This window comes from Juglans microcarpa x Juglans regia, chromosome 1S (genome assembly GCF_004785595.1).
Source record: "Juglans microcarpa x Juglans regia isolate MS1-56 chromosome 1S, Jm3101_v1.0, whole genome shotgun sequence".
In the NCBI taxonomy this organism is placed as follows: Eukaryota; Viridiplantae; Streptophyta; class Magnoliopsida; order Fagales; family Juglandaceae; genus Juglans; species Juglans microcarpa x Juglans regia.
In genome coordinates, this window is record NC_054595.1 from 24,052,693 (window position 1) to 24,068,403 (window position 15,711).

General features: G+C 35.5%; 2 protein-coding genes across 3 annotated transcripts; one reads left to right on the forward strand and one right to left on the reverse strand.

Moving 5' to 3' along the window:
• Positions 1-5,988, reverse strand: LOC121244269 ((R)-mandelonitrile lyase-like). 2 transcript variants are annotated; one of them, XM_041142291.1, is made up of 3 exons: positions 5,876-5,988; positions 396-1,911; positions 1-264 (listed from the first exon to the last, which is right to left on the reverse strand). In XM_041142291.1, the coding sequence occupies exons 2-3, from the start codon at positions 1,889-1,891 to the stop codon at positions 216-218; spliced, it is 1,545 nt and encodes a 514-aa protein (XP_040998225.1). In that variant the 5' UTR covers positions 1,892-1,911; positions 5,876-5,988; the 3' UTR covers positions 1-215. The 2 variants fall into 2 exon arrangements, with proteins under 2 accessions (XP_040998225.1, XP_040998218.1); XM_041142284.1 differs by lacking the exon at positions 5,876-5,988 and adding an exon at positions 2,351-2,805.
• A 508-nt stretch (positions 5,989-6,496) lies between these two features.
• On the forward strand, positions 6,497-8,199 carry LOC121244286 (mitogen-activated protein kinase kinase 5-like). The gene has a single exon (XM_041142300.1). The coding sequence runs from the start codon at positions 6,937-6,939 to the stop codon at positions 7,996-7,998; it is 1,062 nt and encodes a 353-aa protein (XP_040998234.1). The 5' UTR covers positions 6,497-6,936; the 3' UTR covers positions 7,999-8,199.
• The last annotated feature ends 7,512 nt before the right edge of the window (positions 8,200-15,711 follow it).

Below are 15,711 nucleotides of genomic sequence, written 5' to 3' on the forward strand. Positions count from 1 at the left end.
TGTACAAATTCTATTTTTGGGATTTTATTGGGCCTGAGGTCTTCAAGGATGCCACATTCAGTTTCTGTGACAACATTCTCGTGTCACAGATTAGAAACCCCTATATTCCTGGGAGAGCCATCTACTCCGAATATGTACAAGAACACAGTAACCCTTGACAAAGTAGAAACAAACCAAAACAACCCGACTAGCAGCACAGTCGGCCATAGCTCTGATCATTTATGTATCTTCTTCCGCTCTCTCATTATCTTCAGCCCAACATATCTGCCAAAAGAAACCAATTTTCACTAACATTTCCTTAATTAATGACAACTAAATTTGAAGAAAAAATCTTAAAAATACTATTGATACAAGTGATATAACTATAGTAAGTCAAATTTAAAACATTCCCTTACCGTCCCAACATCAATATAGTGGCCTGAGGATTTGTCCCCGGCGACACTCCAATCGCCGACCCATCAACAACTCGGAGTCCATCGATACCTAAGACCCGAAAGTCGCCATCAACAACCTTCCCCACAACACAGCCCCCGTGGTAGTGCCATATGGTACTAACTGTGCGGCGGCAGAAATCTTCCATCTGATGTTGGTTAGATTGGTCAACAGGCAATGCAGGTCCCACAAACCTGAAATCATGACCACCAACCCAGTTCCTAAACTTGAAATCCTCCAAGGACCGGCTCCTCAGCACATCACCAATCTTGCGTGTGCCATTCACACAACGTTCGAGGTCCACTCGGTTCTGAAAATAATTGAATCGAACAATTGGACTCACCCTGACATCTGTTGAAGCTAGTCTCAGTGATCCACATGAAAGTGGCCCAATAATCTTCTCCATGAGAGTAGCCACAGGGAGATACAGAGGGGCGGACGGTGTCTGTATGAATATGGAGCGAGGAGGGGATGCAAAAGGGATGACATTGGAAGCTGCTTCGATGTAAGCCCCGGACTCGGTGATTCCAACCACTTGTATCAGTGAGTGTTCTAGTGGAATTGGTGTTACAAATGAGATGCCATTCCTGGGATTGTCGTAAAGGTACTGTCCAACATGAGGAAGATGATGAGCCACCGGAATTCCCCAAGACGATAGATAAGGCCGGGGACCAATGCCACTCAACAGCAGTAGCTGTGGGCTTCCAATGGCGCCAGCAGAAAGGATCACCTCACCTTGTTTGCTTACCATCGCGTGGTGATACATCCCATGACGATCACGATAAACAACTCCGATTGCTGATTGCCTCGAGCCCGCGCGCTCTGAAGATGAAGCCAGTAGTACTCTTTCCACAGTTGCATAAACGGCAACTTTAATATTAGAAGGTTTCGCATACCTCAGAAGATCGGCTGCAGTGTGTCTCTTCCCAGTTTTGTCGAAAGTCGAACCACCAATCTTGGTTCCCACCAGGTGATCCAAACTAAACCCGTTATAGGGATCAACACCAGCTTCTAATAATCCATCTCGAATTGCCGATTGCCAATTCTTGAGCTCTGGTCTAAACACAATCGCCCTCTCAACCCACTCATAGGACTGGTTCACAACTTTGAGATTCCAATGCACACCCGAGTTGTGATAAAACCCCGGATCAGCTCGGCTATAGAACCCTGCATTTATCGCACTGCTGCCTCCGAGAACCCGTCCTCGGGCATTGGGGACCCCATCTTCGGATGTGAAGGCTTGGGCAGGGGAGACGAACGCATCGGCTTCCATGAGCGTGGTCAAGAAACCTTCGCGGTTCATCAAATTGGGCTCTCCATAGGCAACACCGCCTCGTTCGAGCACCAGTACTTTGTATTTATGCGACAGTGTTGCAGCCAATGGGCACCCAGCTGTGCCGCCCCCAACAATGATGTAATCATAGTAGTCTTCGGATGGGAGTTCGGTAGCATTGAACATAAATTTGAGGTAACTAGGGTCTGTTCAAAGATTGGAGACAGAGAATGACGTTAGGCTTTTTAAAGATATATCCATCACTACCTTTTTCTTCATTTCCTCAGCCACCAAACGCAAAATATGAATGGGGAGACAAAATATGGGTTCTACAGAATTACAGGGAAAGAGAATTCTATTTAGGTTACACAGAAAACTTGAGCAAAACAAAAGGATATTTTGAATAGTTCGTCAAATATTGATCAGAGAATTACAATTTCTTGCCATTTCTTGCACTAATCTCGGCAACCCAGCGGAAAGAACGAATTAAGAAAATGAATCGTCTTTTTCAAAGGATGGGCTTTGGCTTTCGGGAAAATTAAAGAAGATGGCCGCCTGTATGAATAGTCAGTCACATGTTCTCTATCCTTTCCAAAATTTCTCGGAAACCAAACAGAAAAAAGAAGAATAAGAAGAAAGAGTCACCTTGGTGAGGCGGCTGTAGTGGTAGTAGTAGTCTATCATTAGAAACAACCGCACCGAAGAACATCAAAAGTGAAAATAACCGTAGCCAAAAGAAAATGGGTCTCGCCATTGTTCGGGTCTCTGGGTGTTTCTTGAGGGGGAGAGAATTTTCTTGGTGGTTCTTGTGAATCGAGAGAGTGAAAGAGAGAAGACTGAGTAGCAGTATAAGATAGATATAGTAGAAAGGAAGGCAGTGCCTTTTGGTTAAAGCTTCAGTTGGAGACCGTTGTACACCGTGGAAAATGCACAAACCTGCCCCCAATCAATTACCGCTAAAATATGAATTCGCAATTATCCAATTCCAAGTTTGGAATTCGACAATTATTCTTCAACTATTAAAAAATTATAATAATAATATAATAAATTTTTTCTTAAAAAATAAAATACCGCCAAAAATTAAAATTCTCAAAAAAGACAAAAGATCTATTAAATCATAAAATACTTTATTGTTCAACTAACTTTGTATTTATTCTCTTTTAAAGTACTTTTATTGTATTAGTCAAAGTTAAAAAATTTTTTTTTATGAATATAAGAGAAATTTAACTTTTAGCTATTCTATTCACATAAATCTCCACATTGGAATAGCTATTTTTTCATTATATAATAATAAAATAATATAAGATAAATTTAGTTTTAGTTATTCACATCAAATCTCTACATTAGATTATACATTTATTCATTATATAGTAATGAATAACTAATAATTTCAAAAATATTTAATTTTTTTAAATATTAATTTATTTTATTTTATCATATTTTACTATTTTACCTATTATATATTAATTAATAATCATATTTATATTAAATTAATATATCACTAACTCAAATTAATATATAAATTGTGATAAAATATGTGATAGAAAGAAAGGGAGAGAGAAATAATTAATAAAATATGTATTTGATGTATGTACAGTAACCTTTAAATTTGAAAAAACTTTTGAAAATTATTGTAGCTAAATTCTAAATATTTAGAATTTAACTAATCCAATATGAGCATATTTTACTCTCTAATAGCTAAATACTTATTGGATTTAGCTTTTAGCTAATCCAATGAGAGTGCTGAAAATGAATCAGTGAATTACACCTTTCGCTATTCAGATGACTCTTTTTATTTGGGATCGTCGAGAGATTTTCCCTTGACCAAGAGTGTGTTGGAGAAGTAAGAAAGAGGAATTGGACCGAGAGGTAATGCTATGCCTCTTCTTTATTGATAGGATTCCGGCCATCATTTGCAGTCTCCAGTTAAGGAGACAAGGGCGAGGCACCGAACATGTTCTATCCTCAACCTCCATCCTGAAGGGCCAGGAAGAAGACTTTGAATGACAACTAGATCATCTCCTATCATCTTTTTTACCTAGAATTTATTTTTTATTCTTAATTTGAGGAGGTGATTGTCAAAATTTGTTATTTAGTACTCGTTCGGATATTTAGAATCTCATAATATATGTAAATAGTGATGAAATAATTAGAATTAAGATATTTTATTAAATTTGGAAAACGAGAGATAAAAAATTAAATAAAAAGTATTATAAAATTAAAAAATTGTTTGAATATAATTTTTAAATATTTTTCTTTTGAGATTTGAAAAATTATATTATTTTTATGTTTTATTTGAAAAAGTTGTAATAATTAGATAATGATTAGATAAAAAAAATTAAACACTTAAAATTAAAAATATTTTATATTTAAATAATATTTAAAAAAAAAATTGTACGAGAATATTTGAGAATATCTTATAATACTTGTGATCCTAAAAACACCCAATTAGAGTGATTGCATTATGACATACATCATATCTAGCAAAACATATACAAATACTTTTCAAACAATAAAAATCTCAAAAGTAATTTTCTTTAAGACGCATTACCTCTACTATCTTGGCAAACAAAAACCAGAACAACTTCCACAAAATTAAGAAAACTATTTCATAAAATCTTATTCCAAAGGACCAAATATATTTTCAATGGATTTTATCGTTTTCAAATCTCAATAAAAATATAAATAATACTAGATATTTGTTTACTCAGCTACGTATAAAAAAAAAATACTAGATACAGTTATGAGTTATATAAATATCGCGCACTCTTTTAAAAAAAGAGTGGAGTTTATCTTTAAAAAATTAATTTTTTTCATATAAATTCTATATTTATTCACATTTTTTAAAAGAAGTGCATGGTGTTTGCGCACTCAATGACTGTAAATATCATTTTTCTAAAAAACATATTTAACAACCTTTCTCAATCTAAACATGTCTTTAATAAATTTCATCAATTTTACAAAATTTTTTTAAGATCATTTTAAAATTAAATTCTCAAAAATTGTACATATATGATAACAATACACCCACATTTTTTAGATAGGTTGATACGCAAAGGGAAATATTCTTACTATACATGCATTGTTCACTTTCCGAAAAATACCTTCATGCCCATGAAATACAAAATACCATTATATTATTTTGTTGATGTGATTATGTTTAATAACTCTTCGATTAATTATTGGCTTCATTTGTTGACACATATAAGATGAGATAAAATAAAAATTGAAAATTTAATAAAATATTATTAAAATCTTTTAATATTATTTTTATTTTGATTTGAAAAAATTAAATGATTTATTATAAATTATATAAAAACTTGAAAAAATTGTAATAATTTGAAGGGATTGAGATAAGAAAAATGAAACCTAAGACTATGAAAAATAAGAGTTATTTAATATTGTCATGGAAAAGTGGACCTAGAAAGAAAGTGGATTGCATTTTCTTCTCTTGAAAAATTTAGATTTCCGTTTTTTTTATTATATAAAAAATTTATATCAACTACTTGAGATGAAAGTATATATTTTTTATAAATAAATATGTCAACCTGAACCCGTGTGAAAAGAAGTAATGTCGAATGGAGTCATGTATTTTTTTTTAAAAATATATATATCTATTAAAAAATTAATTTTTTTTATAAAAATTTCATATTTATTAATTTTGTTTTAAAAAATATAAAAGAGTTACATATTTTATAACTACGAAGATTATTAAAAAATTTAAGCTGCGTTTGAATATTGAATTAAGTTGAGATGATAAAATATTATTAGAATATTATTTTTAATATTTTTATTATTTAAAAATTTAAAAATATTAAATTATTTATTATGTTAAAATTTTAAAAAATTAAATTATTTATTATATCTTATCTTAAAATTTAAAAAAATTATAATAAATTGATATCCAAACCTACCACCTATATTCAGCCGTCATTTTCAGTTCGCCTTAGAGAAATTTATAAAATTGCAATATACGTATATTATATTAAGAGTAATGATATAATTATGATATTTTATATAATATATTATATAATAATATATTAAATAAGAGATATTTTTATAAAATATTTTATAAAAATAATATAATTTTATAAAAATACTTTTTATTTAATATATTATTATACAATATATTATATAAAATGTCATGCGAAAATCATTTTCCTTATATACCTTCACCTTAGGAAAAAATAAGGTACCTTCCACCGTAGGAGAAAAAAGCCAGAGGTCTTGAGCAATGAGCGCCACAATACTGACGCGCATTTTACCAAAACCGAGTGTCCAGGACAATATTTTGAATATCGTACCGGATATCGTACCGGTTAAGACACTGGAACGAAATATTTCGATATTGATACCATTTCGAGATAGCGTTTCGGGATAACGTTTCGAAATAGTCGATCTATAAATAAATTATATATATAAATGCATATAAAAATTATATTCTAAAATAATAATCTATTTATAAATAAATTATATACAAATACATATACATATATAAATTATAAATAGTCTAGTCTGAATTGAGGGTTAAAAAATAAGTTTGTAGTTTGAAAAAAGAAAAAAAAAAGGTCGAAATATCGACCGGTATCGACCGAAATATAGACCGGTACAAGTCGAAATTTAGGCCGATATGATCGGTACCGGCCGGTACGGCCAGTATTTTGGCCGGTACGGAATAGATATAGTACCTATACCGGCCAGACGGCCGAAACGAAAAATTTCGGCCGTACCAGCCGATATGGTACGAAATTTAAAACTGTAGTCCAGGAAGCTGGTCCTCCACCCCAGTCCAATCTCATTAGAGTGTACGCCACACTCTCTCTAAATCCGCGTGAGTTCCATCCCCACCCATTCTCAACGCTTCAACAAATCTCTCTCTCTCTCTCTCGTCTTTCATCTTCTTTCATCTTCCAAGAGCAAGAAGATTCTCTCTCTACAAAAAGTCTTCTTCTTCTTCTTCCTCGTCCTCTTCTTCTTCTTCTTCTTCTTCTTCTGCTTCTGCTTCTTCTTCTCCTCTCCCCTGGATGAATTGATACAACGAATCGATAACCGAACTTTTTTTTTCTTGGTCCATCCAATCTAGAACAAGAGGAAAGATCAAGGTCTGGAAGAACCAATTAACTGTTCTTGACGACGATTTCGTCTTCTTCCTACTTCTGCTAGGTTCGATTCCATTGAACGGTTAGAAGGATCTTCAAGAAGTAGGAAGTTGTAATTGGTCGATCAGAGCCATGAGACCGGTCCAACCCCCACCTGGCGTCGGCGGCAGTGGCAATCGAGGGCTAAAGGCACGTAGGCGGCAGGACCTAACCCTACCCCTCCCACAGCGGAACCTATCACTAGCCGTCCCTCTCCCTCTACCCCCATCCTCCTCTAATTCTTCCGCTAACTCGGGCACGTCGTCGAATCACTCTAACGGCTGCAACACGATCCACTTCTCGGAGCTGAAGCGAGCCAACCACATCGGGAGCGGTAGCGGCGGCACCGTCTACAAAGTGATCCACAGCCCCACGGGCCGCCTCTACGCCCTCAAGGTCATTTACGGGACCCACGAGGACTCGGTGCGCCTCCAGATCTGCCGTGAGATCGAGATTCTCCGCGACGTCAACAACCCCAACGTCGTCAAGTGCCACGACATGTTCGACCACAACGGCGAGATCCAGGTCCTCCTCGAATTCATGGACGGCGGCTCCCTCGAGGGGAAACACATCCCCCGCGAGCCCGACCTCGCGGATCATGCCCGCCAGATACTCTCCGGCCTCGCCTATCTCCACCGCCGTCACATCGTCCATCGCGACATCAAGCCCTCCAATCTCCTAATCGACTCCCAAAATCATGTTAAGATCGCCGATTTCGGAGTCGGTAGGATTCTCGCGCAGACTATGGACCCCTGCAACTCCGCTGTGGGGACCATTGCGTACATGAGCCCCGAGAGGATTAACACGGATCTAAACCACGGCCAATACGACGGGTACGCGGGTGATATTTGGAGCTTTGGGGTGAGCATCCTGGAATTTTATATGGGGAAATTCCCCTTCGCAGTTGCGAGGCAGGGTGATTGGGCCACCTTGATGTGCGCCATTTGTATGTCCCAACCACCCGAGGCCCCGCCCACAGCTTCCAGAGAGTTTCGGCACTTCATTGCCTGTTGTTTGCAGAGGGAGCCGGGTCGTCGCTGGACCGCCTCGCAGTTATTGACGCATCCTTTCGTTATGCAGAGAAACCACACCCAAAGCCAGGTTCATCAGAATCTCCATCAACTTTTACCTCCTCCACGCCCGCTTTCTTATTAGTCTTCTTCTCTTTTCTTTCATTTTTATCTTTTTTGTTACTCGAAGAATGACAAAGATTTTGTGTAATTTTGATATGATGGGTAAGTTTGATTTTTAGGAGCAGAAATTTGGGTGGAGAACTGGGCGTGTTTCTAGTTTCAGTCGAGCAATCGCAATGTCAACCATTTTCTTTGATAATGTTTACTAAAAATGGAAAATCTGTAATTGAGGAGGCCCAAGTTTTATCCATTTTTCTCTTCAGCCTTTCTATTATGCCCTGAGATTATTATTAGTATAAGATTAACGTGAAGTGTTTTTGGAAAGTATCGAATGTGAGACTTTTTCAACTAATGGTTAGATTGTGATATCTAAAGCCTAAATGCTACTATATTACTAGAGTTTGCTATCTTTAATTTTTTATTTATTTAATGATTAAAGAAGTGATTTTTAATATATTGATATATTTTTATTTTTTAAAAATATTTAAATATGTTAAAAAATATGAAAAGAGAAAGAAAAGAAATAGAACTGTAAACTCGTGCTTGACTTTGCTGGGCGGCCTAGGACTCTTAGTGGCTTGTCAAGATCATATTGGTCTGTCCCTCTTCCTTGGTCAAAGTTGATTGCAATTAGAACCATTGTGTGGAACACCGAACATGTTATCGATATTTTTCGGTGGTGGATATTTACATATTTACTACTTTTTCCCGGATACACTACTTTTGCATGGGCCTGTTTTACAGTACTTCCACAAAAAGTTGCATATCATTGGTCTTTGCTAGCTCTCTCTTTTATTGATTCTGAAGTTTGATAGAAATGATGATAAAGATCCACCACATCCAATCCATATTTATAATGTAAATTAATGAGCTAAAAGATTTGGTAGGTTTTTTAATTTGTAAGGTGAGTTTGCATCCAAGTCATGTCCCTGTTCCTTCTTTTATTATTACCCTCTCTCTCTCTCTCTCTCTCTCCTCATACATTGGATATGTGAGAGTGAGAGGGGGTTGGGATAAAGGAGTTTACTATGTCGGATTAAATTATATTTGATCACTGTCTTTTATTATATTTCTTTCTATTTATTTCAAGTCCTCACACATTAACAGATGGAAGTTTGATGGAGTAGCTTGCATACAAACTTTGTCCAACTTCTAATCCCTTCGTCTAGGATTTGTTCATGCGGGATGGATTTTTTATGATCCGATCCGGACTCCGGGTAATCGGGTTCACTTAGGCGGTTATCAGCTGCTCGAATTTTACCCAAACCGATAACTAGAATTTCCTACCCGTCCATATTTGGGTGCGGGTACCAGTATAGTATCTGGGTACAAAATTAAATCTAGCACCTGATTTAGATTGTTTTTTACAACTTAATATGGACGTTGGTCAAAACTTAATATAATTATATCTCTTTAATGAGGAGGTATGCATAATATTCCTATTCTTCACCAATTTTTAGTTGGAATAAAAGCCAAAGAAACAATGGAATAACGGTTTTTGTATATTAACCAATACTAGAAGTGAGTATATCGCAAGTCGGGTGCTACCCACTCATGTAGGGGGTGGGGTAGCCCCTTCCCCGCACTCCAATAGAACTCAGAATATTCGTCCAGGTCATAATCCAATTAATTCGAGCAGGTAACCGATCCACATGACATAGCCAGTTTTGGATATACTACTCGGGTATCCCAAGTCGCATTTGAATGAACACTCATACCTTAATCACTCAGTATTAAGAATACAAGAACACGCCATTATATATTGCTAAGAGCCCGATGGCTTGATGACATATAGTCCCACGATATAGTATCGATTCGTGATTATACATGTAACCCAGATTACAAACTCTCTACAATTACAACCATGCCAACGGTTCCCATCATTTTCTCCAGTTTAAAAGAATTTCCTTACATTTCTCCAAAAGAAAGAAAAAAGGGAATGGATACAAGTTAAAATCAAACCTTAACAGTAAAAGTCGGACAATAATGTTAGCTATATATGGCATAAAAAGATTCACTTTGTGTCATGTCCATCAATGTTCTTATAGCCTTGATCATGGCCCAATTGGGTCAAAAAGAAAAGCACCATGAGAGAGTCATATATATATATTTCGCCATAGCCCATAAAACCAATTAAACCGGACCAACACAAAGCATGAAGCGTGGTGTCTAGCTAGTCATCCCCATGAATATACCAGCACAGGAGCATGGTGGCGCAGCGGCGCAGGATATATATACGAGCACGTTGCTCCTTAACTAAGGAAGCACAATTGCTGGTACTGAAGGCGTTTCCCTTTCTCTTTGCAGGGGCCTTGTTGCATTACTGGAGTTCCACAATGGCTGATGCCATCTAATTTCTTTTTGCTGCAAGAGAAATAGAACACGTACAAAGTAAAAATTCAGAGCTTGAGGAGGAGATGTGTGGGGTAGAGTTATATAGAAAAATAGTTTTAACACAACATTTTTTACAACAAAACTGCTAGGTACAACCGGCACATACAAACGTGGGATAACTGGCTAGCTTATGTGAAAGTGAAAAAACTAAAAAAGTAAAATTGAACTTAAAAAGCAAAGAAAGAAAAAAATGAGAAGTCAAAAAGCTGAGTTTTTCTTCTTCAAGTGCTAGCAAACCAGAGCAAGAGGGTATTCCCCCACATAGCAGCTTCTTCTGAAGGCCTACGTAAGAGTGGATCAAAAGGGCTTTCTTTTCTTCTTTGATAGCTGGTCATTGGACGATTCATCATATTTCTCCTATCTCTTAACAACAGCATAAAGTGAGGCCTTTGGGCGGATTTGGCTCAAGATGGAACAGGAGAATGGTTGAGGGAGCTGCCTATCAAAACAAATGAACTTGGTACGTTGAAGCATTTCTTCACCAAGAAAAAAAAAAAAAAAATCATCCTTTAGATTTCATCATTAACATATTTTTTTTCAAACCCATTTCTTAATTTTTTTTTCCAAACCCATATCTAGATTTTTGCCAAACTCATTTCCTAGGTTTTTCTTGAACTTATTTTCTACGTATTTCTATTGTTTTTTTTTAATCTTTCCAGATAAATCACTGTTCGTTGATGATGGCCGGCTGTGAGTGCTCCCAAACCCAAAATGGTTGTTACAGAACAGAGTTGTATCATGTATTTTTAGAAAAATCCACTCCAGTCAGCCATATAATGCAAGCAACAAATTTGTAAAAAATACCCATTAGAATCAAAATCCACTGACTGTGTAGAAGATGAAAACTGGGTTCTGGCTTCGTGGGGTGGTAACTTCGTGGAGAAGACGATGGGGCTTTGTGGGGATGTAGAAGACGAAGACGAAGACAATGAAAATAGTAATTTTCGTGAGGATGGGGGCGAAATGGGAAAGGTGGCCACCAGAGCCCCTTCTGTCTTCGAGGGAACAGAAACAGTGTCGTTGCATTTGCCACGTCAGATGTGATGCCGCTGGAGTTTCCCAGGGAGGTTGCGAGTAGCATTTTTCATATACATATATAATACAGTCTCAAAGCTTGGCCGAAAGAGAAGATCACGTTTGGCCGGGTTTTAAAAGGAATGAACATGGTCGGGTTCCAAATCTGGATTTGCAGTCTAGGTAGCATGGTTTTCTGTGAAGAATGGGGTGTGAAATTAGTTTTATAATGCAGTAATATTATATATATATATATATAAGCCTTTCTCCTTTCCAATATATAGTAATGCACGCTCTTAGATTCAGAAAATATTTCATTTAATTTTATTTTATCATTACTATTTTCTTAAATTATTATATAAAATATAATAAACAATTCAACTTTAATGAGATGGATTGTAAATAGTAATGAGATTTGTAAGTTAAGATAAGTTGAGATGAGCTGTGAATATTAGTGAGATGGGTTGTGAATAGTAGTGAGATTTGTGAATTAAAATTGATGAATAGTAGTGAATAATAGTGAGATGAGTTGAGATGGATTGTGAATCAAAACAAGGCCTAAATCTTAAAACAATAATAATATTAAAAAATAATATTCTAACAATATTTTTTTCAACTTTCATCTTTCATCTAAAACTATCTCATTTCTGAATCTAAATCAGTCCTAAAGGTCTGTGTCGAGCATGAAAAAAAGAGTCCATGCATGGGGAGAGGGCCTACAGGGACGTTGGTTTTGTTGGATGAGTGGCTCTACAACCACCGTTGCCACCCCTGGTAGTCGCTAGTTGATTTTGTGTGTTTTTATTTTTGACTTTTTTTATATGTATTTTTTAACACTTTTAAATTTTTAATTAAAAAAATCTACAACATTATTAAAAAATACTTGCTTAATTATTAAGTAAAAAATAAATAAATAAATAAAATAAATAACCCAATAGTAGCCTCCAACAAGATCTCTAGCATTTTCCTTTGTTGGATTATATCCTATTTGACTAACTAGAGAGAGAGAGAGAGAGAGAATTCCTAGCACTCTTTTAAGATTTTCACTGTTAATAAGATAATTTATTAACAGTTTCTCTTCAAGCCGGTGTCTCCTATTTAGTGATCTTATCAGAGACCAATAGCAAGCTGCCACGTAAACCTTCCTCCATTCCCACTTTGGGACGCATAGCAGGGGATCATGATCAGTTTTTCCTTCCCGCTCGACTCTCTCTCATGCAGGTTGATCTCTCATAGGAAATGCCTCCCGAAAATGCTCGAAGCTCTCTCTCTCTCCTTCGATCTCTTACCAAACTGAAATCTCCCTAATCTCTCTCTCTCTTACCGAACTGAAATCACTCGAAGCACTCTCTCTCTCCTTCAATCTCTCTCGGGATCCCGAAATCACTCGACTCTCTCGATCTCTCAGTTAGCTGCCCACCTTCTTCATAACCAACATAACCAGGTGGAGTCCCAACGAGTCGTGAAACTGCATGCTTCTCCATGTACTCACTCATATCGATTTTGACAAGAGCATTTTCTGCATTAAAGAGATAACTGGCTAAGGCTTTTGCAAGCTCTGTTTTCCCCACACCAATAGGCCCATGAACATGAAACTTGCTATGGGTCTAAATCTGGTTTGTGGGAACATGAAAGGGTTCTCATGACACTTGGTTTCGGTCTAAATATGGCCACACGTATCCCCTTTACAAAAAAGTCATATTTGTTTGGATAAACTTCATCCATTCCCTTCAAATGCAAATACCCAACCGCAAATACCCAAATTTATAGAAGAATCATGCCTTGCCTGGAAGTTTGATATTGGGATAGGTTGAAATTAGGAGTAATTTTTTTTCAATTTTAATGGTTGTGATTGATGTCTCGTGTTGCCATTTTTTTTTTTTTTAATTTTGGATCTTTCTTTTTGTGTGTGGCTTGCAGAAAACACAAGCGAAATTTGAAGTGAGAGCAATTAGGATCGAAGATAGAATATCGAAAGGGAGAGAGAGAGGGGTATGTAGCGTTGCGAGGTATATTGTGGATATGTTCTTATATTTCACAGTTGTTGAGACTCCAGGAGTTAATTAGGGGGAAGAAGAAATGAGAGAGAGAGAGGGAAAAAAAAAAGGATCGAGAGAGAGAGAGAGTGAGAGAGCTTATTCTCTATTTACACAATCTCAATTTCAACCATGATCTCCCCCACGTGGCAAGCAGTCATTGATCTCCGATTTACACAGGTTATAGGAGACACCGGTTTTAAGGTTTTCTCATTTATTAACATCTTCAACTTCAAGGCTTCAACCATATTGTTTTTGCTTCTTTCTTTCCAATTAATTTAATTGTTTAAATCGACCTGATCGATGCATTTATGCTGATCACATGGGGTGCATGTACCCTTCACATGATCTTATGTATGTGTGCGAAAAAAATGGTATTTGTGAGGTATCTCATTTTATTTTTACTTTATTTTTTTATATTTTTTTGACCTGATCAAATTTTTTTTTTTAAAAAATATCGATTTATAAGTCTTATTTCTTATATATATACCCAACACACAATTGATACGGAAGTTTTCCACTTCGATCAATAAAAATCAATTGATAACAATAACAAATCATTGAAAAATAGACATAGATAATAAAATATATAATAATAAAATTAAAATTAGAATAGAATTAAAATTAAAACGAAATCAGTATATACCATAATTTCAAAGAAAAATTTCAAACACCTTTATTGGTGACAACGATCGGCTTTTTCAATGTTGCATGCAGTGCATACAAAGTGTACAATATCAATGGAGGACAGTATATTATAGCCTCCAAGGAATATAGAAATATCCCCTAAGATCCAACGTTAATTTTAAGAAGATTCCCAGCCCATGGTCATAATTGATGATATGGTACCATAAAATCTGCAGGGTCTCCTACAACATATTCAGAACCAGCTAGGCATTATTCACTGACTTGACCGATGTTGGAGACTTCCCTAGCCTCGAAATATCATCGAGATCATGATCATCTCCTTTCATCTTTGATAAAGAAAACCACTTTTTTCTGGAGGATCGATCGGTGCTGCCATTGCTGGAATACCTCAATTGTTTTTTGTTGAAGTTTGATCGCAGCTTAGACATGATCAAAGTGATCAAGTGCCCATTGAATACCCTGCTTCCAAGCAACTTATGGGAGAAATGTCCAAGCTGTGACAACCCAAAAATCCGGAGAATATCCTACTCGTTTGTTTTTTTTTTTTTTGGCAATTAGCAGTCTTTGGAGTGAAGTCACTCGTACTCTCTTTTCAAAATTTTAAATAAAATATAAAAAATAATACAAATTTTTTATATTTTAAAATAAAAATAATATAAAAAAACTTCGTAATATTTTAATTCAACTTTCTATCTCTCAATTTTTAAAATCTAATAAAACATTTTAAATCAAGCATTTTATTACTATTTATAAATTATTTAATTAATATTCACAAATATTTTAAAATATTATTTTAAAGCTTCGTTTGTTTTTACAGATAAAATAAAAGTTAAAAATTGAATAAAATAATATTATAATATTTTTTAAATATTATTTTTATTTTAAAATTTAAAAAAATGAATTATTTATTTTATTTTATATAAAAATTTAAAAAAATTATAATAATTATATGAGATAAAATAAGTCGAGAAGATTTGATAACACAAACAGACCTCAGTCTCCAAACAGTTCTAAATTTCTTTGAATCGAAAACCCAAAAATGATGACAGAACATGGAACATTATGGCTCCCACGCCGGCACGGGCACCATGGGACATGACCGTACCTTGTATGTTGGGCCACCAATATTATTCATTGAGTTCGGAGCAAATTTAAGAGGTGTCTTATTACTAACTCACTCTCATCTTATTAAATAAAATATTACATATTTATTATTATTAAATTATTATTTATTATATATTTTTTTATCATATAATAATGATAAATATGTAATATATTATTTAATATAATTAAAATAAGATAAGAGTATAATATATAATATTACTGTCTACATAATAATAATATTTTCTCCACGTGTGCTACATGTACGCATAGCAAGTGTCCAAGACAGCGGCAACGGTGGCCGAAGCGTACCAATGACCAAATAGACAAGAGAGGCAGTTTATTGTTGGGTCCCGCCGTCCCTGGAGGGAACGTTAGGTTTGTTTAGAAGGGAAAGCTTTGAAAGGTAGTTAAGCTAACGGTCTCCTCGATCATCTTTACTCTTCACTGCGTGTGAAACCAATCCCAGAAGTAATTAAAGACATGGAAAAATGGAGCGACCCAGATTGGGGACATGCATCATCCGCTCGTCCTGGACCGTT

Bases quoted from the DNA above. Each gene is read 5' to 3' on its own strand.
- LOC121244269 (XM_041142284.1), bottom strand. From the start codon at position 2,459: ATGGCGAGACCCATTTTCTTTTGGCTACGGTTATTTTCACTTTTGATG. The intron at 1,912-2,350 runs GTGACTCTTTCT...ATCTTTGAACAG, and splicing joins ACTACAGCCGCCTCACCAAG to ACCCTAGTTACCTCAAATTT. The intron at 265-395 runs GTAAGGGAATGT...TTCTTTTGGCAG, and splicing joins ACTATATTGATGTTGGGACG to ATATGTTGGGCTGAAGATAA.
- LOC121244286 (XM_041142300.1), top strand. From the start codon at position 6,937: ATGAGACCGGTCCAACCCCCACCTGGCGTCGGCGGCAGTGGCAATCGA.